The following is a 24,664-nucleotide window of genomic DNA, read 5'->3' as shown; positions in this document are numbered from 1 at the left end:
TTGCAATTTCATTTGGGATGAGACCCACGGCTTTACCTTAGATTCCTCATTTTTATAAATGAGACAGACGAGCGTTTGCTAAGGTTCCTTCCAGCACCAAAATGTTGAGCCCTGAACCCCTGAAAACTTTTAATAGGTGCTAAGCCAGTGGTCACATCCTGGATACCTCAAAAGATGTCCTTTTTTTAAAAATATATTTTATTGATTTTTCACAGAGAGGAAGGGAGAGGGATAGAGAGTTAGAAACATCGATGAGAGAGAAACATCGATCAGCTGCCTCCTGCACACCCCCTACTGGGTATGTGCCCGCAAGCAAGGTACATGCCCTTGGCCGGAATCGAACCCAGGACCCTTGAGTCCACAGGCCAACGCTCTATCCACTGAGCCAAACCGGTTAGGGCAGATGTTCTATTTTTAAAAAGAAGGTCGTGTGGGCCCAGAGGGAGTCTCAGGCTCTGGGGTATCCCTGGATGAGGCATAAAAGCCCAGAGTGGCTCCATGTTCTCAGCACACCTGTGCCTGACTCAGGAACATAAAATACATTATTTGGCCCGTAAGTCTGAACAGAATTCTAGGTTTCATCAATAGGCAGCCAGAGTGTGGTGTGTGCAACTATCAAAAATCAAAGGAAGGCAAGAGCCTAAGCCTCCAGGCCCTGTCTGGCTTTTGTGGCAGTAAGAAAGGCTTAATGCTTCGTCATTCAGATGTTTTGTGGACGTAATGTCAGGCATAACACCTATTGCGTTTCCCAAAATGGCTAAATGACTGGTTCTTCATGGCTTATGAATCTGTTTGGCATTCTGAAGACACTGCTGCTCAGTCTCTGGCTCAGTCTTACCTCCATTCCTCTCCATTTCCACTTTCCCCCAAAGACGTTCCAGGTGTCTTGTGTGCTGCTTAATTAGATGCTGCTTGTGGACATTTTCATCTTTCAAAGTAATAAAATCAACTTCATTAAAAAAGATTGATAAGGATATACAGTAAATCCCTAATAAATGTCAACGTCATGTTGTCAGTCTATATTCAGCAAGTTCCATTCAAAACAAAGAGACGAAGAAATGTTCATTTTCTTTCCCCAAGTAAATGGGATGAATACCAGGAAGTTTCTGAGAAGATGGGTCCTGAATGATTTTCCCACAGACTTTACTAGCAGCTTTGAGTTTCTGATATGTGGTAGGGTCTCCCGTTTCTGGGAGAGGATTTCCAAGTCAATAGCTCAGAAGGGTTTTGTCCAGAGAATGGGGGGTGAGAACATCAGGGAGGGATGCCTATCTGAGAAGGTCTCATACCAATGGCTCTTTTCGTAGCTTCTGAAAGACATAACTGCTGCCACCAGCCATAGAAGGGGGGTATCTAGGAATGGAGATAACTAACTGGCAAGTCATCAACTAGCAACTTGCTTCATTTCTGCTAACCCTTAAATGACACCACCCGTAAATGTAGACTCATGTCATGGATCATTACACACTGTTAGACGCAACATAGATATTTAGATGCCATTCTCAAGGCTCAAGAAATGGGCCACCGTGCCCTCGCTGCCTTGCCTGCCCACCTCCTGTTTAATCACGTGGGACATTGACCTTTTTGCAGGAGATACAGAGTTTGCTCACTAACTGGAAGGGGCCAGACCTAACCAGCTACGGGGAACTGGTGCTCGAAGGAACCTTCCGCATCCAGCGGGCCAAGAACGAAAGGACCCTCTTCCTCTTTGACAAGCTGCTTCTCATCACGAAGAAGAGAGACGACACGTTTACGTACAAAGCTCACATCCCGGTAGGTCTGCATGTGGGTCACGGGCAAGGACTTGAGTCGCTGGCCCATTCTGTTCCATGCATGCTCACCGATCTCGCTCTCCCGCTCAGTGTGGCAACCTCATGCTCGTGGAAGTGATCCCCAAGGAGCCGCTCAGCTTCAGCGTCTTCCACTACAAGAACCCCAAGCTGCAGCACACCGTCCAGGTACAGCAGCGCCCTCCCCTCCCTGCCAGGCCCGCCCTCACCCTGGGCGCCCTGCGCCAGGCAGCCCTTCTCTGGCCTCTGGCCACGGGTGTGTTTTGCATCTTGTCGGAGGGTGAGAGGAGGGTCTGAGTCTGGTCTGTGGTGGCGGTGGGAGTTGTCTGACTGCCCCAATCTCCCGTAGGCCAAGTCGCAGCAGGACAAACGGCTGTGGGTTCTGCACCTGAAGAGACTGATCCTGGAGAACCACGCGGCCAAGATCCCAGCGAAGGTGAGACAAGGAGACCAACAAACAATAAGATGTAAAGATGTTCAGGTCCTGGGCGGTGCGGGGTGGAGGTGTGGGGGCAGCCCCAGGAGTGAACTTCAACTGCAAAGTAAAGAAGAGTGAGAGCAGGGATCCGCCAGGGACCAGCTGAGCCAACCATTTATTCTGAGAGGACTCGCATGTAGGGACACTGTGGAGAGTTTTTGTTCCGTTTTTTAAAATGATGTTGTTTTCCTTTTGGACGTGAAAGAAGAAAAATACGGAGGAGACTATAAGTACATTTCTAGAGAACGAGTAAACACTAAAGAGAGCTATAAGAATGAATCAAAGTGCACGAAGCACCCACAGTGACTAAAGCTGGCTCCGGTTCTGCGGGAAGGTGAGGGGACCCAGGCCCAGACGTGGCCATGAAGGGGTCTGCAGATGAGGGAGCTAGCCATGAAGTATGTAACTGTTTGCTAAACATGATGCATTAATGAAGGTATAAGCCAAGTTTTGTGGGAGGATAAAGTGTTGAATTACAGTTGAGTGGGGAAGGAAAGTGCCTTTCAGAATCTTGAAGAATGAGGAATATTTTTATTAAGTGAGGGAAATGGAAAAGGAAAACCAAGCCGAGGGAACAGCATGCACAAAACAGAGATGCCTCGGTGGAGGGGCTGAGTCCCAAGAAGATGGAGTTGGAGGTGAGGCTGGAGAAGTGGAAGGCAGACAACTGGGCAATAAAGGGCTTTGACCTCACCCAGTAGGAGTCTGGGTTGTATTGGTGACGGTTTGGGAAGAAGGCTATGGCATGGGTTGCCCCGTGTTCTCAGAGTGTAACTTCGGGAACAGTGTGGCAATGAGTGGGAGGAGTGAGACTAGAGACAGGAGAGGAATTAACAAGCCACCACAATAGTCTAGAAAACAGATCAGGGGCACTGCCAGGGAGCCACAGCATGTGAGGGGGTGCAAAAACCCACTGTGGAGGCAGAGAGAATAGGATTCTGCCCACCAAGCATGAGTAGAGGGAGAAATAGAAGTCAAGGATGAGTAAGGAGTTGGGCCAGGAGGATGGTGTTGTGAGCTCCAAGGTAGACTGCGAACAGGAGGAACGGGTTGGATGGGAGCGAGCGGGCTGAGCGCTGACACATGTGCAGGGGCAGGTCAGCTGCAGGTGGCAATTCAGGTCTTGGAAGCTGCAGATCGGGAGGCTCTCTCCACCCAGACAACAACTGAAGCCCTGAGAGTTGATAGGAGGGTCCATGATAGGAAGGCCCATCAAAATGTGGAAAGGAAGAAGAACGCTTTGGGAATCCCAACAACTAAGGCTTCTGCAGTGGGGTGGGGGGTGTAGAGAACATCAAAGGAAGAGGAGCGATGAGGTAGTAGGAAACCTGGAGGGAAAAGGTGAGGTAACGAAGGAAGGAAAGAATCTCAAAGAGAGGGAGCTGAGTGACAGCCTCAGATGCTGCTGAGGTCAAAACAGAGTCCAACAGAAACCAGATACCGCATTCGCTCACTAAGAGACCAAGGCAAGGCTGGAGTGGGCTGAAGAGAAAGGGGAGCAACAGGAACAGACGGAGTGTAGGCTTTTCTTTTTTAAAACAGAGTTCAGAAAAGACAAAAGCTGGTAGTTTGAGGAAAGGTGAGATCAAAGCAAGACACTGTTTGTAGGTGAAGAATGCCCTGGACATAAGTAAACAGAGGGGAAGAAGACGGGGAAACAGGAGATGGGAAAATAATGGATCCTCTTGGAATGTGACCCTGGGAGGTGGCAGGGTGGGATCAAAAGCTCAGGGCTGGGGGTCAGTTTTGGAAACAGTCAGAAGCACCTTCCCGGGCTGAGCGAGAAGAAAGATGAAAAGAATAGAGAAGCTTTGAGGTGGGTTTGAGGGAAGGTCGAGGGGTTTGATTTCACCGAAGTTGGGGGTCATGTCACTTACTGGGTGAGTGAAGCAAAGATGGGCTTGGTGGCTGAGCGAAAGTGGGAAGGTGCAGAACTCTCGCCCAACACGGTAACCTGGGAAAGGCGTCCAAGAGCCGCCGGAAGCTGGCCCCCATGGATCAGTGCGATGAGCTCATTTCAGATGACTCAGAAACTAGTGTTGAGGCACCACAGCGCATGTGGGTTCCCCAGGGATGGGAACTGGTGACAGGGAAGGTTAACAGGGCAGGAAGGCGGGGCGCTCGTCAGCACCGATGCAGTGATCCAACAGGATTTGCAGGCTGAGCAGACGGTGAAATTAACTGGGAAAATAGACTGGGGTTGAAGGAACCCTGGTCTTGTAAAGTGAGAGAACAGGTTCAGCAGGGTGACAGGTGGGGAGACAGAAATGTGGAGATAGATGTGAGGTTGAAGAAGGGCCCTTTGGAGGCCTGCATTGGAGGCAGGGCAGGTCAGGGCGGCCGTAGGTTCTGGAGGCAGCTCCGATTGTGTGTTGCTGTTCTGGAGTGGAGGAAAAGGTTATCGGGGATCATGTGGTGAGGAACTAGGGGGAGGATTATCCACGTGGATGGTGAGAGGGTCCGTGCTGGGGCAGGGAGGAGTGAAGTGGGGGAGAAAATGGGGTGATGATCACAAGGGTAGAACTGGGCGGGGAATAAGTAGAAATGAGATTTCTCAGAAAGGAGAGACCTGTTTTGCTCTTTGTGTCGTTTGAAAAGCCTCTGCAGCCCTGCTCAGGGGCTGTCAGCAGTGATTATGTGCCCAGGAAATGAGTGTGCGGAGGTGTGTGCCTTGAGGCATGAGTCTCATTTCAGCAGGTGTTCCTAGATGTCAGGGAACTCATGCGGACAGGTGACTGCATTCTCCTCGTGGGTAGTCATTTGGTTGCTGGCCAGTGCCTCGCAATGAATGTGCTCTGAGCAGTGGCAGTGGCTTTGATAGGCCCCACCTATTGTCTACCTGTCCACTGGGAATTCACACCTACCGAAGGGATTCTGAAGGGCAATTACAGGCCATTACAAAACAAGACTAACGCACGTACCTGTCCTCTCTCTCCCACGCTAGGCGTGTATATCCAGGCAGTTTTCCCTTTATGTGTTAACATGGTCACAATAGAATTGTACTTGTTTACCCAACTTCCTGGTCCTTTTAGAATCTCATTCGGTTTCAGCTACACCTTCTTGAGCACGCACACACTGTGCTAAGTACTTAATACTCTTATTTCACCCCACACAAAACTCCTTCTGACAAGGGCCTATTCTCCCCTTTCCAGAGAAATAAAAACAGGCTCAGAGACTTGACACAAATTGCCAAGTTGATGCAGCTAGTACATGACCGAGCCCAGGGTCAAACCCAGGGCTGTCTGGCCCCAAAGAACAAGTCTTCACCGCATTGTTCCCAAGGGATGGAAATGGAAACACACTTATTTGATGCACTTTATCCACCATAGTGTTCTAATAATTTTTCTGTTTTATTTAAGCAGATAGTTAACTTGAACTTTTCACTTCTTTCCTTGACTATTTCTCAATCTTTTCCTTAAAGCTATCAAAATATATTTATTCCTATTAAATCAAAGAAATGTATAATAGGGGATTTTTTAAACATCAAAAAATGTACCACCGGTCTAATAATATTAGCACAGCTGTTGGAAATTCATTAGTTCCTGTCAACCTCCTTCCAGTCCTTTAGTTCAGTGATGGTCCCTGGCTGACTCCTAGTGGACAATGTGGGAATAACACTTTTTGAAATTAAATGTTAAGGGAGGGGTGGGGGGGGGGGCGGAGATAAAAGAGCAGTGTTATAAAAATCCAAACATTTGTTTTCTCAAAGTTATGGTGACTGCATCGAGGCTTCTTTCTTACCCCTTTGGTTAAACAAAATGATTGCCACTTGGTCTACACATTTTTACTGTGATATCACAGATGGTGGAAGAATACAACAAAATAATTTTTAAATTATTTTTAATGTAATGTTTGTAGGTTCAGTTACACTACCCTTGAAAAACGAAAATTACTTTAAAGCAAGAAAGGCTACCCAACCTATTTTTTTTTTTTTGATTTTTGAATCCTCAAGAAAAATTATTCTTGTTAGTGTAGTTGTCATATCTTTTTATATTCCCCTAAACATTAATAACATGTGGCAACAATAACAATTTTTAAAAGCCTTAAGGGAAGGCTGAGGTTGAGCTGGGGAAGTATGCGTGGAGGAAGTGAAGGCCAAGGTTATGAGGCCCTCTCCCTGGGGAGGTGGGAGTAACTAACTTGGGTTGAGTGCCTACCATTTGGTCCTAGTGGTGATTCTGGAAGGTCGGTCTTGTTACCCTCTTTCAGCTGAGGAAACACATTCAGAGATGTGAGAGCACCCACATGTAGTGCCAGAGTGGGGATCACAGCGCCGTCCTTCAGAGCCCTTCCCCCCACCCCAGCTCTGTTCCCCTCACCCCTCACCGCGAGATTCTAGGCATACACAAAAGATGGTGGGTGCAGGGTGCTGTAGGGAGCCAGGAGATGGAAGAAGGAAAGCAGAAAACCTCCAGCAATCTGTTTTGCAACCAACTCAGAACAGTTGAGTGGTATGGGGAAGGCCGGTTGTGCAGATCCTGGGCCTTTTGGGTCAGTAGGCCTGGGTTGAGTTCAGTAGGTCAAGGCTGGGTAGCAGGAATCTGCATTTTATAATACGCTGACCAACAGATGCTAATGATGAGCCAGGTTTTGGAAATGTTTGGTGAAATGTTTCCCTTTTTCTTCTCTCACCTCTCATCTCCCGCCCCCCGCCCCCCCCCCCCCCCCCCGCCCCCCAACCCCTTTTTCTCTCCCTCTCTTTCTCCCTTTCTCCTCCTCCCTCCCTTTGTCTCCCCCCCCTTCCCTCCCCCTCCCTCCTTTCTTTCCAGGTGGGGCTGTGGTTTAGCTCAGGTGCTCAGTTGTGCAGCATCTACTCCCCACATGGGGGCACTCATCTGTTTGAATCCCTCGAACTATGTGTTAATGCCTAAGAGAAATAATGAGTTTCCTTAAAAAGCTTTTAAAAAACCACTCATTCAGGTGGGATAAGACCCATGTTAAGATTGGTAGTTTAAAGTAGAAACCAAAAGAATGTAATTGCAATTATAGCTACATTTTCTTTCTTTCAGGCAAAGCAAGCAATACTAGAAATGGATGCCATTCGTAAGTTTCATTTTCTTACCACAATTTGAAATTTCATTTTCTACTTGTGCCTATCACATGTTCTATCTTAAAGTTTATAAAAACGTCATTGGTATTAAGTAGCAGCTCTCTACTAACTGTTTTAACAAATAGTCGGCGGGCAGTACCATCTCTTCCTGACACACTGATTTGTTTCTACATTGACTCCTCCCTTTTTATCTGTGAGTCCCCTGGCGGCTGGCCACGTGGCTAGGTCTCTGTGTCAACTAACAATGTAAGATATGCTCCCAGGGTCAACCCTTACCCCCACCCCCACCACCAACAATTAAGGTCTCACAGTCCGTTTCCCACCTCAGACAGAAAATCTATGTTGATTATCTGAAAACATCAAGATAACTAGGTAGTTACTGGTTTTCCTGATAACAGCACAAATTTCAAAATTACAATTGCCCCACATATGTGATTGTATTTCTAGGCTTATAGAAGCAGGCAGAGAATAAATGTAAGTGAGCTCTTTCCTGTAAAATAAAAGCTTATTTTATCATATCCTTGTTACCTCCCAGGTTAAAAAGAGAAACGATGACTTTAACAACTGGCAACTAGGTCTGACAAACTTTTACTTAAACTTTCAAAATAATGAATGCCCTGGCCTGTGTGGCTCAGTTGGTTCCCCTCTCACATCAATGTTTTTCTCTCTCTCCCTCTCCCTCCTCTTTCTAAAAATCAATACAAATATTTTTTTTTTAAAAAAAAACAACCTCAAAATAATTTACTTTTGGGGAATCTTTCCCCAAGTGCAAATGCTAACTCACCCTCCAGGCTGCCACAGTGGCTGTGAGTCCCCATTTCCGGTCCGACAGATTCTGAGGAGCGATCTCCACGGTGCGAGGCTGGGCTCACTGCCCTGTGGCCCCTAAATCCTCACATTTCACTCAGAATCTCTAAGATTTATATATATATATATATATATATATATATATATATATATATATATATATATAAAAGCACTCTGAAGAGAAGGCATGGCCAAGGATGGCCAGGTGAGAATTAGGGGGAAAGTGGAAGGAAGATGGGATCTGGAGACGTCAGCTCTTATTATGATGAGTTCATTCAATAAAATGACTTACTTGTTCCCAGGATCTGGGTTAGCTCTTGGGCACCATTAAGATTTTGTGGTGCACAGAATAATTTCAAGCACAAATTGGTGCCACATGCCTGTCTGCTGGGCCCAGGACTGAGCCAGAGCAGCCCAGCCCAGGACAATAACCTTATTTGCCCTGCTTTGGACTTGGCTGAGTGTGAGCAGAGTAAGCCAGCCCATTGGACCAAATGACCTCATCTATATAACTTTACCTCTGACATTGGAGAAGCGCATGTGGTCTTTCAACCCTTAGAACTCTCTCAAACTTTAGGTGCTGTTGAAGAGCATTAACTCTAATTTGAAGGCCATGTTTACAGGGCCGTCCTTAAATTGTTACCCTCTGGTGTCAGCATGACAATGATCATTGAATATGCTGCAGTGATTTAGGGTTAGACCAGATTTCCTTGATCCAGAGTCTGGGTACCCCTTAGATGGGGTAGAAAGACAAACTATGAAATTAAATAATAATCCCTTTTCTGAGAAGAGAATCTAAAGTACTCAACAGATGTTCAAAGGAGCAAACTGTTGACAAGTATTAAGAGTCAATGAACTGCCCAGTCAGCGTGGCTCAGTGATTGAGCGTTGACCTATGAACCAGGAGGTCACGTTTTGATTCCCGGTCAGAGTACATGCCTGGGTTGTGGGCTCGATCCCCAATGTGGGGAGTACAGGAGGCAGCCAATCAATGAGTCTCTCATCATTGATGTTTCTATCTCTCCCTTACTCTCTGAAATCAATAAAAAAATATTTTTTTGAAAAAAGAGTCACTGAACGGGAGAGCAGCTCCCACGGGGGCAGGAAGAGCGAGACATCCTTCACTATGCGGGGCCTCAAGGCCTCATGAAATTCTCTAGGTAGTTTTACCTTGACATGTCCTCTACTGTGGCCCATCACCGCCATCTGTCAGGTGTCTTGGTGACAAGTTCAGCCTTGGGAATAGCATTTTAATGGCATTTTCTGACCTCTGTGGGTCATCGTGGCAGCAGAAAGTGAGGAGAGAGAGAGAGAGAGAGACAGACAGACAGACTTAACTTGCTAACATCCCCTGGAAGTCCCAAGGTAAACGAAGTCCTGAGATACATATTCAACACCAGGTATGGAAGAAAGGACTCCTGCCTGAGGGAAGAGAATAAATGCTGAGAATCCAAAGCAGGTGGCTCCCGTATTCTGAGCCGTCACCAGGCACCTGGTTCTCACAGTCACTGCCTTCTCTTTACAGATTACCCCGGCTTCTGCTACAGCCCCGAGGGACAGGCGAAGACCTGCTCCACTCCCTACCGGCTGAGAAGAAAATCTGGTAATTCGGATGTTTCATCCAAAGTTGATAAGCGTGGGGACTAGCAATGACGGTCCCTTTCGGTCGGACAGAAAGGCATTTCCGTCCTGGTCTTGGAGCTCACGGCCAGTTTGAGTGCATTTGAGGCCGCATGATGATGGGGCTCCCAAGCTTCTGTTCTAAAACTCTTTTCTGCTTAACTCTCTGTTTTCACGCATATTAACCAAGTAGCTTTGCTTTGCATAGCCCAGGGGTGGGCAAACTTTTTGACTCGAGGGCCACAATGGGTTCTTAAACTGGACCGGAGGGCTGGAACAAAAGCATGGATGGAGTGTTTGTGTGAACTAATATAAATTCAAAGTAAACATTACATAAAAGGGTACGATCTTTTTTTTTTTAGTTTTATTCATTTCAAGCGAGCCGTAGTTTGCCCACAGCTGGCATAGCCTCTTGCCGTAGCAGACAGGTACTAAACCCTGTCTACTGTTGCCAGTGAAAAAATTGTATCCTGTAAATGACACATACCAGAGATTGTTCAAACTTAAAACTCTTAACACACAGTTGCTGAATCAGACTCCAGGTAGTATTACCTTGGGGAGCCCTCAGGTGTTTGTTCATTTGTTTGTTTGTTTGTTTCATTTGAATCACTATTTATTGAGCACCTACCTAATCTGTGCTAAGGACCAAAATGAAAGAATACTAGTAGATAATACACATGATTCCTGCTTGCAAGAAGTTGAGAGTCTAGTGGGAGGGTCCAAAAAGGTGACTAAACACCAGGAGAGGGAGAGGTTCACCTCTAGGAAGGAGAGAGGGGGCTTAGAGAGCGGAGGGCCAGTACCCCGATGGAATCTAGGGCTGAGGAGGCAGGTGGGAGGGAATAGACATGCAGAGGCCCCAAGACTGAGACAACATATCTTAGAGGGGACATTGGTGGTCAGTTGTTCACACTGGCGGGAACGTGGGATGGAGCTGGGGGTGGGGGTTGGTGTGGAGGTGGAGGTGGAGGTGGAGGTGGAGGTGGAGGTGGAGGTGGGCAAGGTGAAACGGAGGGAGATGTGGCTAGAGGTCCGAGAGGGGCTTGATCATGAAGGCAAGTAGGCCCCACGAAGCGTTTGAACTCGATCCTGCAAGCTATGGAAGGATATCAAGCAATGAAATATTTCCTTTGAGAACCGAATTCTGCCTCGATGTGGAAAATGAAGTAGGCAGGGAGACCAGGAAGGAAGCTGTCCCTCTGGTCCGGGTGAGAGATGCTGAAGGCTGGATTAAGACAGTAGTGACTGGGGTAGAGCATTAGTGGGATCCCACGAGATGATGGATAAAATCAGGAGGGATTAGCATGACGTCCTGGTCAGTAGCTTGGGAGGAGAACGTCAGTGACAGCTGAGGTAGATACAGAGAGAGGGGCAGGTATGGGGAGACCGGTGCGCTGAGGTTGAGACTTGTGCTTTTGCTGGGTCTGTGGGGACGCTGGGGGAAGGTCAGACTGGCAGCTGGCATTGGAGGTCTGAGGCTCGGGACAGGGTCCGGGATAAGAACGTTAAAACTGAACGTTATCAGCTTATAGGTGGTAGTTGACGCTAAGGAAATTGCTGTACCAGCTGGTAGGGCAGGTGTTCTGTTATGCAACTCCTAATTACACAGCTTAATGTTCACCTTAGTTTTGATGGGGTGAGTGTCTTGCTGCTAAGTATCTCTAAGCAACGGGGATTTGGGAAAATTTTATAGAAAATTTCTAGAGCTGAATTAATTTGCTCAGAAACTAATAATTTACTTTTAAAGAAAAAAAAAACTCTTGATTTGGTTTTGCAAGTGATGCTGGCCTTATTTTTTCTTCCTCCCAGAACCTTCCTCAAGATCACATAAAGTTTTGAAGACCAGTGGTAAGTCCTGAAACATCTTCCTTTTGCATTCTTGTTGATATCCAGTAAGTCAAACCACGCACACACGAAAAGCACCAGGTGAGAAAAATGAAAGCACCAGATGAATTACAGATTGATGGAGTTGATTAACTTCTGTAAGTAATAGTGCCCCATTATAAAATGTAAAGCCAAATGACATAAAATGTTTGCAATATAGATAACAGGCCAAAGAAGATTAATATCCCTATTACTAAAAGGAATCCTATGTATCAAAAAGAAGGGACAAAGGACCCTTTTTTAAAAGGCAGACAATATCATTGGGCAGTTTCACAGAAAAAACACAAACTGCCAATAAAATGTATAAATGGTCACCCATGTTAGTAATCAGAAAAGTCATACATTTACTACATTATGCTAAGTGAAATAAGCCAGTCAGAGAAAGTTAAATATCACATGATCTCACTCATTTGTGGAATATAATGACCAACATAAACTGATGAACAAAAATAGAACTAGAGACATAGAAGAATCGAACAGACTGTCCAAACTATGAGGGAAGGTGGGGGGTGAGGGGGTAAGAGATCAACCGAAGGACTTGTATGCATGCATATGAGCACAACCAATGGACACAGACAGCAGGGGGGTGAGGGCATGTGTTGGGGGTGGGAGCGGCCAGGGAGAAGTCAATGGGGGGAAAGGTGATTCATGTAATACTTTAAACAATAAAGAATTTAAATTAAAAAAATAAAGAATAAAAAAAATAAATGGGAAAAATATTCTCCGGTGAGGATAATAATAATAAAAAAAGAATAATTTGAAGTTGAAAAAAAATCATACATTTAAGTGAGATAGATAAAAAGGGAAAAGCCGTGAGCTTGACCTAATGATGTAGAAAAACAAGCACTTTGAAACTATTGGTGTGTAAGCTTTTTAGAGCAAAGTTTGGTAAAATCCATTGAAATGTGCGGTACAGGGAATATTCTGCAGCCGTCAGAAAGAAGGAAGTATGTGTCCATGGACTGACAAGAGTGTCCACATATATTTAGCAGGAAATACAAATGTTGCATATTGTACCTTTATTTGAAAAGCAAAAACTGTGCTTTGTGGTGGGATGGGGGCAGTGGGCAGGGACTGCAAGATGAACATCAAACTGTTAAGTTTGGTGACCTCTGCGGGCTGGGGTTTGTGGAGAGGGTTTGATCACTTTTTACTTTACATGCTTCTGTCATTAAGCAACTTGTAAAGATGAGATGCACGTAATCAAGGCATCCGTAAGAGGGTCTCTATAGGATCCGGAAACCCAGCCCCAGACTTCCAGGCGCACCACTCCTCAGCACAGGCCACGGTGACCCTGTTGAGAGATGCTCTGTTTCCGTTGTAACCAGTAAACTGTTTTAAAATTAACAGAAGCATAGTCCTATGTTTAAGTGATTTTCAGGGCTTAGGCCATGTGGATCTTTTTTCAGGTAACACATATTGGGGCAGGGGGAACTTTTGAATTTATTAACGTGAATTGATCCATTGCTCTCAGGGATTAAGGAAGATACTTACCACTCAGATGTATGTAGTTGTTTGAGCTATAAGTCCAGGGCATATAACCAAGATAACTGCGAGGTGTCTTTTGGAAATTAGGTCTAAAGGGCCCAGAAGCTTCTTGGTCTTTAATTATGAACAGTAAGTTTAAAAGTCCTATAAAATAGGAGTGCTTGCCTATATGTGAGATACATTTTTAACCCACAAACTTAAAAAAAAACACTTTATTTATTTATTTATTTATTTTTATTTTTTATTTTTTCAGAAACAGCACAAGACATCCAAAAGGTAAGCGCCCTGACATTTCTTGTTTTGCAATGTGTACTTCAGGCACTTTCCATAGGTACTCACATACCTTCCGCCATCCCCCACCCCCCCCAGCCTGTGTTCCAAGGGTGAGCAATTACCTTACATTTTGAAATGGGTTTAAGTGAGGACTCGTCCTTATAACTGCCTCCCTCTCAGAACTAGGGCATTTTTTTAGACTTAATTTTGTAATAGAAAAGAATATTCGGAATGAAGTTTTATTCTTGCCCTTCTTGCTTTTCTCTTCCCTTCCCTCCCTGATAAACAGACACACAGACATACTGGCAGGTAGGTATTCCAAGGCACTGTGTGTCCCAGTTTCATTGACAAGTGATGAAAACTTCTTGCTAATTGACATTTCCAATAGATCACTACAATGTTCGGATCAGAAAACATGTCCCTGGTACTAATTAGTTTGAACCGGTCTTCACCCTTTCAAATGAACTCTTTGAAGCTGATGTTTATGCCTACGGAGGGCCTCAGAGGGCAGTCCGCTCCCAGTCTGCACAATCGAGCTCCATCAAGAAAGGTTCCAAGTCATAAAGGACCCCATTGTGTTCTCTGATTAGACATCATTAATGTCACATGTAGTTTACTTCCTCACAGGCATCGAAATATTACTTAATTAAATGTATTTTGAAAGAAAGTAAAAATCTCATTAACTCAACAGTGGATTAAATTACATTCCTGCAACCAAGTCTTTGCCTAGAACCCGTAAACCAAGGCACAACTGGTCAGGTTCAGGGCAGAATTCAGCAAGTTATTGGATTCTTATGAGCCTAGATTTCCTTCCTGTGAAACTGGTACAATCATAGCTAATTCACGGAGTGACTGTGAACATTGAGCTTGGAGGGCGTCTGCAAATGGCCTAGCTTATTTCTAAGTAAATACCAGTTACTGGCCTTTCTGCCCCTTTTGCAAAAATCTGAAGTACTTTTCTTTTTTAAAAAAAAATATATTTTTACTAGAGGCCAGGTGCACGAATTCATGCACAGGTGGGGTCCAGGCTAGCCCACCCCAATGGGGGCTGCAGGCGATTGGCAGCTGGCCCCGCCCCCGATTGAGTTTGGGGGGCTGATCAGGACCCAGATCAGGCTGGTTGGCTGCTGCAGTGCACATCATAGCCACCTGTCGTTCCGCCGTTCTGGTCACTGGGCTTTTATATATATATATAGATCGATTTCAGAGAGGAAGGGAGAGGGAGAGAGAGATAGAAACATCAATGATGAGAGAGAATTATTGATCAACTGCCTCCTGCACACCCCCCATGGGGATTGAGCCCACAACCCAGGCATGTGCCTTGGACCGGAACCCGGGACCCTTTAGTCCACAGGCCGATGCTCTATCCACTGAGCCAAACCGGCTAGGGCTGAAGTGCTTTTCAACTCAGTGAAAATCATCAGTTTTTACTGATCATTTTCTTTATGAATCTTACTACCTGGTAGTGGGATGGGCAATGTGTAAACACGGGAGAAGGCCGCAAGTTATGCATCCCTGGTGCTGCGATTCCATCAGTGTTTCTACCCCTCAGGTTTCCAGAGGAGAAGGCTCTCCCCAGCGGAGGTCTGCAGGGCCGTCGCCCGCGCAGAGGAACAGCCAGCCCAGCGGCTCCGCCATCCTCAGCGTGCTCCGCGGGGGCGGGGCCGTCAGGAACATCTGGACCGACCACCAGATCAGGCAGGCCTTGTTCCCCAGCCGCCGGGCCCAGGAGAACGAGGAGGAGGACGACGATTACCAGATGTTCGTGCCATCCTTTTCCTCCTCAGACCTGAACTCCAGCCGGCTGTGCGAAGACAGCACCTCCAGTCGCCCTTGCAGTTGGCACCTGGGACAGATGGAGGCCACCGAGGCCGCCAGCTCCGGCCACAGGGTGGTCCGGCGGGCCAGCAGCGCTGGCGAGAGCAACACGTGCCCTCCGGAAGTAAGAACCAGGGACAGCGACGGCTCTCGGTACAGTCCCCAGAGGGAACTGCAGAATGACCCTAAAACGGAAGGGCAGGACGGAATGACCCCCTTCGGCTCATCTATAGAGTTGACTCTGGATGACATAGACCACGTCTATGATAACATAAGTTATGAGGACTTAAAACTCATGGTCGCTCAACGAGAAGAAGCTGAGTCCACTCCCCCCAGATCAGCCAGGGACTCTGTTCGACCCAAGAGCACCCCGGAGCTAGCCTTCTCCAAGGGGCACACTGGCCACGAGAAGAGCCCTCTGCACACCAAGAGAGGGGGGCCTCGGCCAGGTCGGGAGGCGTCGAACCAGAGCATACATGAACTTGAGGTGGTGGAGGAGAACATCTACGACACCATCCGGCTCCCGGACCCGCCCTCGCTGGACTTCAGGTGCAGCAGCCTCACACGTCCCAAGAGGAGCACCTTCCTGGGCCTGGAGGCCGACTTCGCATGCTGCGACACCCTGAGGCCCTTCGTGTCCCAGGACAGCCTCCAGCTCAGTGAGGACGAGGCGCCCTACCAGCCGGGCCCCTCGGACAACGACTACTTGAGTTTGCTGTATAACTCCTTCGGCTGTAACTTGTCCATAGCGGAGAAGTCTATATCTGATAAGCTGTCGGAAGAAGTAGACGAAATCTGGAATGACCTGGAGAATTACATCAAGAAAAACGAGGTCAAGGCCAGAGACCGGCTCCTCGCCGCGTTTCCCGTCAGCAAAGACGACGTGGTGGACAGGCTGCACTCGGAGAGCGCGCCCGAGCTGAGCCAGGACGCGGCCCGGGCCCTGTCCACACTCTCGCTCCCCGAGAGCCGCGCGCTCCTCACGCTGCAGGACAGGCCGGGCAGGGCCAGCCGGGCCAGCTGCCCGCTGGGGGAAGACCTGCTGTCTAAGGAAGGCTCCTTTCTCAGTCTCAACCGGCTCTCTCTGGCCAGCGAAGGGCCGCCCCTGGAAAACCCCTATGACTTGGCCACCAGCAGTCTGTCCCAGGTGGACCTGGACAGCCCGGACCCTGGGGTGGACGCCACAGATAAGACCAAGAGCCGGGTTTTTATGATGGCGAGGCAGTACAGTCAGAAGATCAAGAAGGCAAATCAGCTCTTAAAAGTGAAAAGCCCGGAGGTGGAGCAGCCACCGGCCAGCCAACCGCATAGATCTGTGCACAAGGACCTGGCTGCCATCCTAGAAGACAAGAAGCAAGGAGGGCCCGCCATCGGTACGTTCCTTCTCTGCTTCCTCCCTCCTTGACAGTAAGATGTGAGAGCAGCTGTCAGGTTCCCAATGTCCGTAAGACCGTGAGAACATTGCCACTCAGGCGTACGTCCTCTCCGAGTGAGACTGTGACTTACTCGTGTGGGCTGTGCAAAGCCAATTTTCCTCCCACCTTCCTAAGTTCTGGCTGGGTTAATCATCAGATTGACATGAAACCAAATAACAGGGGGAAACGTCCAAAATGTATTATAGATGTTCATGCAGGGGGGGCCCTAAGAATATGAGACTCAAGGACACATTGGGTAGTTGAGGCTTCTATGTCATTCTGGAGGTAGAGAGAAGGGAGGTGTGGTTTGGCGTTTCAAAGGGCAGGAAGGCAATTTCGTGGAGAAAAGCAATGTTTGGTAAATAAATGTTTGGGGGTCCATCCTTAGTAATGGGACACAGAGAACTTTAAGCACAGGGGCCTTACTAGGTTCCTCCCTGTCTGTCACTAGTTTTTGTTAAACTATAGAATGACAGCTCCCTTCCTGAAGCAGGGCCTCCATCTAAATTCCTTTTAGGAAATGACAGCTCCCTTCCTGAAGCAGGGCCTCCATCTAAATTCCTTTTAGGAAATTAGGCGGAAGAGCAAAGGTTTTTTCTGAGTGTTTCTTTTCTTAAAAAATAACCACCTTAAAAGAATCAATATCCCCAAAGGCCTATTTTGGGGTGGCCAACTCTGCTCCCCTTCACCCAAAACAACGTGGACCCTTTCCCGCGTCGCCCACTCATGCGAGCTGGAGCATGATTGGGTCTCAGAGGTTTTCTGTTGTGCGTGGAACGTTGTCACTACAGATGTGCTGCTGTAAGAAGTTTTCTCTAGCACGATCTGAACCGTGGATTACAGTGGTTGGTTTAACCTGTGGCATCGAGAGCTTCTCCCCTTACATCAGTGTGTCAGGAGGAGTAGCTCATGCGAGCATTTAAGGTTTGGAAGCGTAAGGAATAGGATCGCTCTTTGCTCCAGAATCCCAACAAAACCGCCCACTTGTCCAACAGACAAAAAGGAATCCTTTCTGCATTGTTAAAGCTGTTCACACTATGACTCAGTTTTCTTCTCGAATATTTCGGTTACTCGGTGATTTTTTTAAATAGCTGCTGTAATGCACTCAGTACTGTTTCGTTTGGTATTCTAACACATGCTTCCACAAAGCTTCATCTTTTAGGCAAGCCTCCTTTGTGGGGCAGAACTAAACCAGGATTTCAGGGATGATATTGGTACGGTTAGGGCTAAAGGAATAAGATGTCCGGGGCTTGACTTCTTTCTCTGTTACAGAGAAGTGCCTACCTCCTGGCTAGAGAGGACAAAACTTAACGCTGGTCGTGGTGGTGGAGTGTAGGTGGGAATAAAGCACACAAATATCATGAAAAGACATCCCCCAGCCCAGGGCACTGGCTCTCACCCGAGGCCCTTTCCACCTCCAGATCTAGAAAGATCTCTGGGGTTAGGCTCAGGAATTAGCATTTTTTTTAAATGTGTTTTTATTGGTTTCAGAGAGAGGAAGGGAGAGGGAGAGAGAGAAAGAAATATCAATGTGAGAGTGGAACATCAATCGGCTGCCTCCTGCACGCCCCCTAGTGGGGACTGAGCCCACAACCCAGGCATGTGGCCTGACCAGGAATGGACCCACTGGACTTCCTGGGGCATGGGACAAAGCTCAAACCAACTGAGTCGCACCAGCTGGGTGTGAATTAGCATTTTAAATCAGTGTGGCCTTTCCATCATATTTTAAGAATCCCTGCCCTGGATTTTCTGACAAAGGACCACCTCAGTATCAAATGAGAGGAGATAGTTCTCCAATTAAAAGTAAATGCCAGATGGCTCAGCATCAGGGACGTTCAGATACTTAGCTTAATGGCGACAAGACTCCTCTGCAAGGATTATGCCACTCACTCTCCTCCTTTCTTTGGGATTGGTTACATTATCTCCATGGAAACCAGAGGATAAGAAGGGGATGTCCAAGTCCTAAATGAATTTACACGTTGCATGACAAGAATCTATAGGGATGGGGGTTTTTTTTAAGTTTGAGAATATTTAAGAATTGTCTAAAGCTCTACTCTTTTCCTAAAGCTAATCATACAGTAAAATTTCTTAACAGATAGGGAAGTTAAGCCCTGGAATTGTTGCTCAAAGAATTTTACAGACTCTCTTTGAGATATTTTCTTTTCAAATAAAGGTTAAAATGTGAGAGAAACTAGATCTCATATTTTTTCTCTTTGCAATAATATGGTTGAATTAATCCATGTCCCCTTGGCAATGCTAGATTGCTACTCTGGTCTGTTGTTATACATAGAAAATGTGCCTGAGTTCCAGCTGCAGATGGGCTATTTGGGGGCATAGATAGCACTGGGAACAGTATGGAATTGGCAGTGCAGCCACTGACTGAATCTGGGCCGGGGACCCTCAGAATGAGAGAACATGTATTACTAAAGTTTCTGGTGATGATGGCTTATGCCAGCAGACTGTCCTTTAAGAAGTGGTACTCCCCCGAGCCAGGTTGTGTTGAACATAGACCATCCATTACAACGCAGAACTCTAACTTTGATGGAAGCACATCCTTCAGTGCTGAGGCTAGGGCTCAGTGCTACCTTGAATCGCCTTCTTTGTTCCCCTTCTTTTAAGTACGCGTAGATTTCCCTTGTGGTTTTCTTTTGCTTCTCACTTTTGGTTTGCTCTCCTTTTGCTTTTGCCTACTGGTGTGTCTTGGGAGCCCACAGGATCTTTTCTCAGCTTTATGTCTGGGTCTGCTCTCGACATGGTGGGCTACTATCACGTTCTCCCCAACAAAGAGGAGACGCTCTCTCCCAAGCATCTTCTGAGAGTGGAGTCGTCCCTGGGGCCTGCCAGCTCTCGGACCTGAGGATCTTCCATCTGGGTGGATCGAGACCACTCCTGTGCCCACTAGGCTTTCAAACAGTTGACGTGATGACTCCTTTTCTCTCTCTCGTTTATCTGGGCACAGGACGTGGTCATCGAATGGACCGATTCTCCAGACTTCTTCGTGTGGGCCTTGCCACTTTGCCAGGAGCTTGCTCTCGGTGTTGTCCGGAAGGAGGAGCACCCTATTCACCTGCCGACACTCTCGAGCACCTTTATTGAACTCTCTAGCCGGGGTCTACAGGCCCCGGGTCAGATTTCCGCCTAGAAATCACCCAACCAGGTCTAGTTGCTCCTACCTTTTAGAGCCTGATGTAGCTTGCTGGCCGTCTGTTTCGGTCAGGCGTCCCTCCTGATAGTCCTTGAGACCAATGAGGCCTTGGGGTTCTCTTTCTTTGTGTGTGATATTTTACGTGGGAGAAAACTCCATGCAGGCGTGAGGACTTTTCCTCCTTGTGCAAAGTAGGGAAGGCAAAATGACATTTTATACTGTGGTCTGCATCTCAAGAAACATCAGAAACACTGATTTTAATCCTCTGTCTTGAAAACAGTATATTTCGTGCTTCTCTCAGCAAGCATCCCTTCAAATATTTATAAGAACTCCACCTTTTAAACTTGTACCAAAGAGAAATAAACCAGAGACTGCCTTGGGGTTGTCACATAATGATGATGTGCATGTTCTATAAAGACTGCTAATGCCAGAACCAAGGACGCAGGGGACTTGGGTCCAGCTGCCTCATGCTCAGCCTTGTAGGCTGCAGTGTGATCTGGGCTGGCTACTTCCCACACATCTGGCTGGGGGAATCTAATGAGAGCCGTGGCTCTGGAAGCTCGTCTTGTTCACATTGGCATCAAGCAAATTATAGACTCACTTAGAAGGTCAACCTGAGACCCCAAAACAAAACCCAAAACATAGACACAGCATATTGTTTACTTGTGAGATGCTTTTGATCCCAAATTTATAAATGACCAACTTCTTTATTATCCAAAGATAGACTGTATGCATTACGAGTTACCTATAGGGGCATGTCAAGCAAAGGTCATCTTCCTGTTCCCCCTTTTCCTGCTGTGCCTGATTTCTAGGCTGCCTTTCCACTCTCAGTGGCATGGTCTTCGGGAAAGCAAATCCATTCTCAACACCGTGCTTCGAATAAAAGGGGGCAGTCCAGAAATTATCTGAGTAATTAAGTAGTTCTTGAGACCAGTTTCTATCTCGAACTGTGCTTGGTACTCTGTAGGGATTATTCTCCAAGGTTAAAGCTCACGGACAAGCTGGAATAATAAACCAACCCATATAAAACAAGTAGGAACCCAAGAGTGTGTGTGTGCATACAGCCATGTACATGCATGTGTGCACTGCCAATAGCCAAGTGTTGGTTGCACACTGAGTACAAACAGGGGCACACCAAGTGTGTAAGACTTCACAGAAGAGAAATCAGTTAGACAAAGATTCACGGAAGGGTTAGGGCTTGTGGAGGGTTTTGAGAGGTAAACAGGACTTGATTAAGCAAAAGAAGAGTGTGATAAGGAAGGAAAAGGCACAAGAAATACTATGGATATTTTGGATGACGCATGGTTTCAGATGTTCTGGGCCACCATGTTCTAAAGTCAAGAGTTAATTGTTCTTATAAGACTTTAGGGTTACACTTGGATACTAGAATTGTTTGACTGAATGTGTAACCTAGCTCTCACTGCTTTCCCCAAAGTTGTTATCTTTTTGGAACCTTGTGAAAGCTCAGAGCCTTTCTGACTTCGGTGGTGGGATCAGGCTCAGGGCCGTAGTGTAGGTGATAATAGCTTGGGCAGAAACATCCAACTTTCAGATGGGACTACTAACCAATGTCTATGTCTAAAGATCCTTGTCTTTGCTTGGGGTTCCTAGTTAACGAAACATTATAGAGTTCAGGATAGCTAACATGGTGGTGTCCATGTAGACTTTCAATCTCCTAAGGGGTTGCCAAATCTTAATTGATATTGAAACTCTTTGCTATGCCCTTTAAGGAGTAATAGCTCAAGTATTTATTACTAGAAATTCTAAATGAATAATCTCGGTCCTTCTGAGGAATTTGGATTTGAACACCTGAAGGATCTGGATATAGCATCTATAATGAGAAGTTAAACAGACTATTTGCCCTGATTCTGGGGACCAGGGAGCAAGTAACTTGAGGGGTTTGCAATTAAAGGGCATACAGAATGTAGGTTGATTTCTATTCTCATAGAAGATAGACCCAAAAGAAATGGCAGAAACTGAACTAAAATTTTAGTTTAAATTGAAGGAATAATTTACTAACAACAGGTTACCGAACTTATAAATAGTTTAAAGAAGAAGAAAATGTATTGTCCCTTGCTGGTTATCTTCTATGGGATAGATAGATTCCTTTCGTAGAGACTGGAGATGTGGTCTGAGTGATTTGTAAGGTGCATGCAATTCTTTGATCCTAGGGTAGTCATGTGGGTACCTTCTTGGGGGTCAAGGGGGAAAATTGCTCTTGAAATTGACATCTCTGGGTTCTCTCTCTTAAGTCATTCCCAGCCCAAGAGAATGCTCTATCCATGGCAAGGTTCTGTAAATGTCTTTAGAAAAGTCTGTGCTCAGAAGCGGAGCAGAGAGAACGGCCTCATAGCTTAATTTAAAGTGGCAATAGCTTCCATGGAGTAATGGTCAAATCCTGTTCTGGAACCAATATTAGAGGCATTAGTGTATCAATTATATGCACAGATGGCTTATTCTTTATATAATGCAAGCACAGACTTGAGTACCCAGCTTCTTGGGGTTGGGCAAGGATATACGGGTCCATCAACACATGCAGTTCTGAAGCGCTGGGAGGGAGGACCTCCTGGAGACGTTAACTCCCCAGACAGTGGCTGTGGAGGGCTGCCTAGACCCAAGAAGTGTGGGAGCAGCTGCAGACAGCAGACTCTTCTGGGAGTAGTTGTCTGAGAGCAATCGAGACTGGTGAGAAGCTGGGGTAGCCATTGCATGATGGATTGCAGTCATGCTTCTTTTAATGACTACTTGAGTTATTTTTCATGAACCAGGGTTAACTTTCTGATTTTTATGATGTCTATCTTTAGCCCTGACACTATTTCATGCTTGTAAAAAAACACTGGAAATATTCATTACAAATAGCAAACACTTGAAGACCTAGTGTTGAAATAACAGAATCTAGAATTAGATCACATTAAATGAATTTTTAGGTGGCATCTTTACTTTTTATTAAACTATGGGTTATTTTATTAGTTTGTGTTACTTAGTATTCAATGGCTAGTCACCTTCAAACTTAAAAGTACTGTCTACTGTTTAAATTCTTAAAATAGGTGAGAAGTTTATGTTATTTCTTTAATCTTCTCATGTAGAAATAACCCTGTGTATATTTTTGTTTCAATATTTGCCTCGCAGGTGCCAGGATTGCTGAGTATTCACAAGTGTATGACCAGATTGTATTCAGAGAGACTCCCTTTAAGACTCAGAAGGATGGCTGGGCCCGCCCTCAAGAATCCTCCACCCTCAGATCCTCATCCCCTTCCCAGGCCCAACGTGGTAGCGAGGATTGGCTTTTGCATTCAACCTATAGTAACGGAGAATTAGCAGATTTCTGTCACCGGCCAGGGCAAGACATGAAGCCAAAATATCCTACTTTGGAGATCCACACAAAAAATATTCCAAGACATTTGTCCACAGCTTGCTCTGTGCCTTCTCTGCAAACCTCCGACCATCTGCTGGGCTCCATACAGAGACACAGTGTGGTAGTCAGTCAGCCCAACAAGGAGAACTCATGTCAAGGCCACCTTTATAACTCTTTGGGTCGGAAAGGATTCAGCGCTAAATCTCAGCCTTATAACAGGTCCCAGTCATCTTCCTCCATCTTAATAAATAAGTCAGCGGACTCCATCAACTACCCTAATGAGGTGGGAAGGAAACAGCTGTTGTCTTTACACAACAGTTCAAGGTGTGAGAGTCACCAAGATTTGCCGCCAGGTATAGATGACTCGTGTCAACAGGGTACTGGAAAACGCTCAGATCTCACTCTCCAAGACTCACAGAAAGTTCTGGTAGTAAATAGAAATTTACCCTTACATGCCCAAATAGCTACACAGAACTATTTTTCCAATTTCAAAGAGACGGAAGGAGACGAAGATGACTATGTGGAAATAAAGTCAGAAGAAGATGAGGCAGAGTTAGAGCTGTCTCACAATCGTAGAAAGAAATCTGACCCAAAGATAGTGGACGCAGACTTTTCTGATAACGTCGGCAGCAACAACGCATCTTACTCTATGCATAGCCCGTGCACTCCCAGAAAGCCAGTGAGCGGCAAACTTGGGGTTTCACCCTACCTGACACCATACGACGATTCTGACAAACTGAATGACTATCTTTGGAGGGGCCCATCTCCCAATCAGCAAAACATTGTCCAGAGTCTAAGGGAAAAATTCCAGTGTCTTAGTTCTAGCAGCTTTGCCTAAGGTTCTTAATAGCCGCTGCCCGAATTCACTTCTTCATATGCTCCTGAATTACAGAACCTGAGGCGTGTTTTCTATGTACCAGATTAAAACAGTTTTGTAATTACCGGAGGTGTAAATTGTACTTTCTTTTACAGCACAACTTTTTGAATGGCTGACGATCCAGCCAGGATTGTACTGTAGCCAGTGTCAGCATCTTACCTGTTCTGATGCTGGTTGTCTTCATGTTTCATGTAAGTCAATCTTACTTGAAAATTTCTAGATGGTTTTCTTTTCTTAACAAGATGGCCATATTTTTTCTCTATATTCTGACAGTAGTGCCCTGATTTTTAAAAATGCAGTACTCCTCTTGTTATCCAGAAGCCACGACTAGTTTAATCTGAGGACTCAAAGGCAGCAAAGAGGCTTTTCCATATGTTTTTCAAATGAAAGGAAGCTAAAGCTCTTTAAAGGATTATGCTTATTATAGCTGGCATTTCTGTTCTACTTGTGGCAAGACCTTAGAATAACATAAGCTAAAGATCTCTCATTGGAGTATAGTCTTCGGTGCCCATTTTAGGGTTTCTATTCTGGTATTCCTGTCTACATCAGCTCATTGTAATGCAGAAATGGTGTAAGTATTGGGAATTAGCATGTAACGAGACCAATGTTCTATAAGCAAAAATCTTTACCTGGGCTCCTGGACAAGGCCTGGAGAATGTGCTGC

General features: G+C 46.1%; 1 protein-coding gene across 1 annotated transcript in view; it reads left to right on the top strand.

Moving 5' to 3' along the window:
• The window catches only part of PLEKHG1 (pleckstrin homology and RhoGEF domain containing G1), a 183,924-nt gene extending 159,860 nt beyond the window's left edge, over nucleotides 1-24,064 (top strand). Inside the window, exons 9-17 of the mRNA XM_070417470.1 lie at nucleotides 1,591-1,773; nucleotides 1,863-1,958; nucleotides 2,140-2,226; nucleotides 7,278-7,311; nucleotides 9,651-9,728; nucleotides 11,555-11,593; nucleotides 13,371-13,393; nucleotides 14,943-16,581; nucleotides 22,898-24,064. Coding sequence (XP_070273571.1) covers nucleotides 1,591-1,773; nucleotides 1,863-1,958; nucleotides 2,140-2,226; nucleotides 7,278-7,311; nucleotides 9,651-9,728; nucleotides 11,555-11,593; nucleotides 13,371-13,393; nucleotides 14,943-16,581; nucleotides 22,898-23,961 — 3,243 coding nt within the window. The 3' untranslated portion in view covers nucleotides 23,962-24,064. The remainder of the gene's footprint in view (nucleotides 1-1,590; nucleotides 1,774-1,862; nucleotides 1,959-2,139; nucleotides 2,227-7,277; nucleotides 7,312-9,650; nucleotides 9,729-11,554; nucleotides 11,594-13,370; nucleotides 13,394-14,942; nucleotides 16,582-22,897) is intronic.
• Nucleotides 24,065-24,664: the final 600 nt, after the last annotated feature.

Source organism: Myotis yumanensis, unplaced genomic scaffold, assembly GCF_028538775.1.
Source record: "Myotis yumanensis isolate MYYU_CA2020_CCGP unplaced genomic scaffold, mMyoYum1.0.hap1 SCAF_6, whole genome shotgun sequence".
Classification (NCBI taxonomy): domain Eukaryota; kingdom Metazoa; phylum Chordata; class Mammalia; order Chiroptera; family Vespertilionidae; genus Myotis; species Myotis yumanensis.
This window is presented reverse-complemented; position numbering and strand designations above follow the sequence as displayed.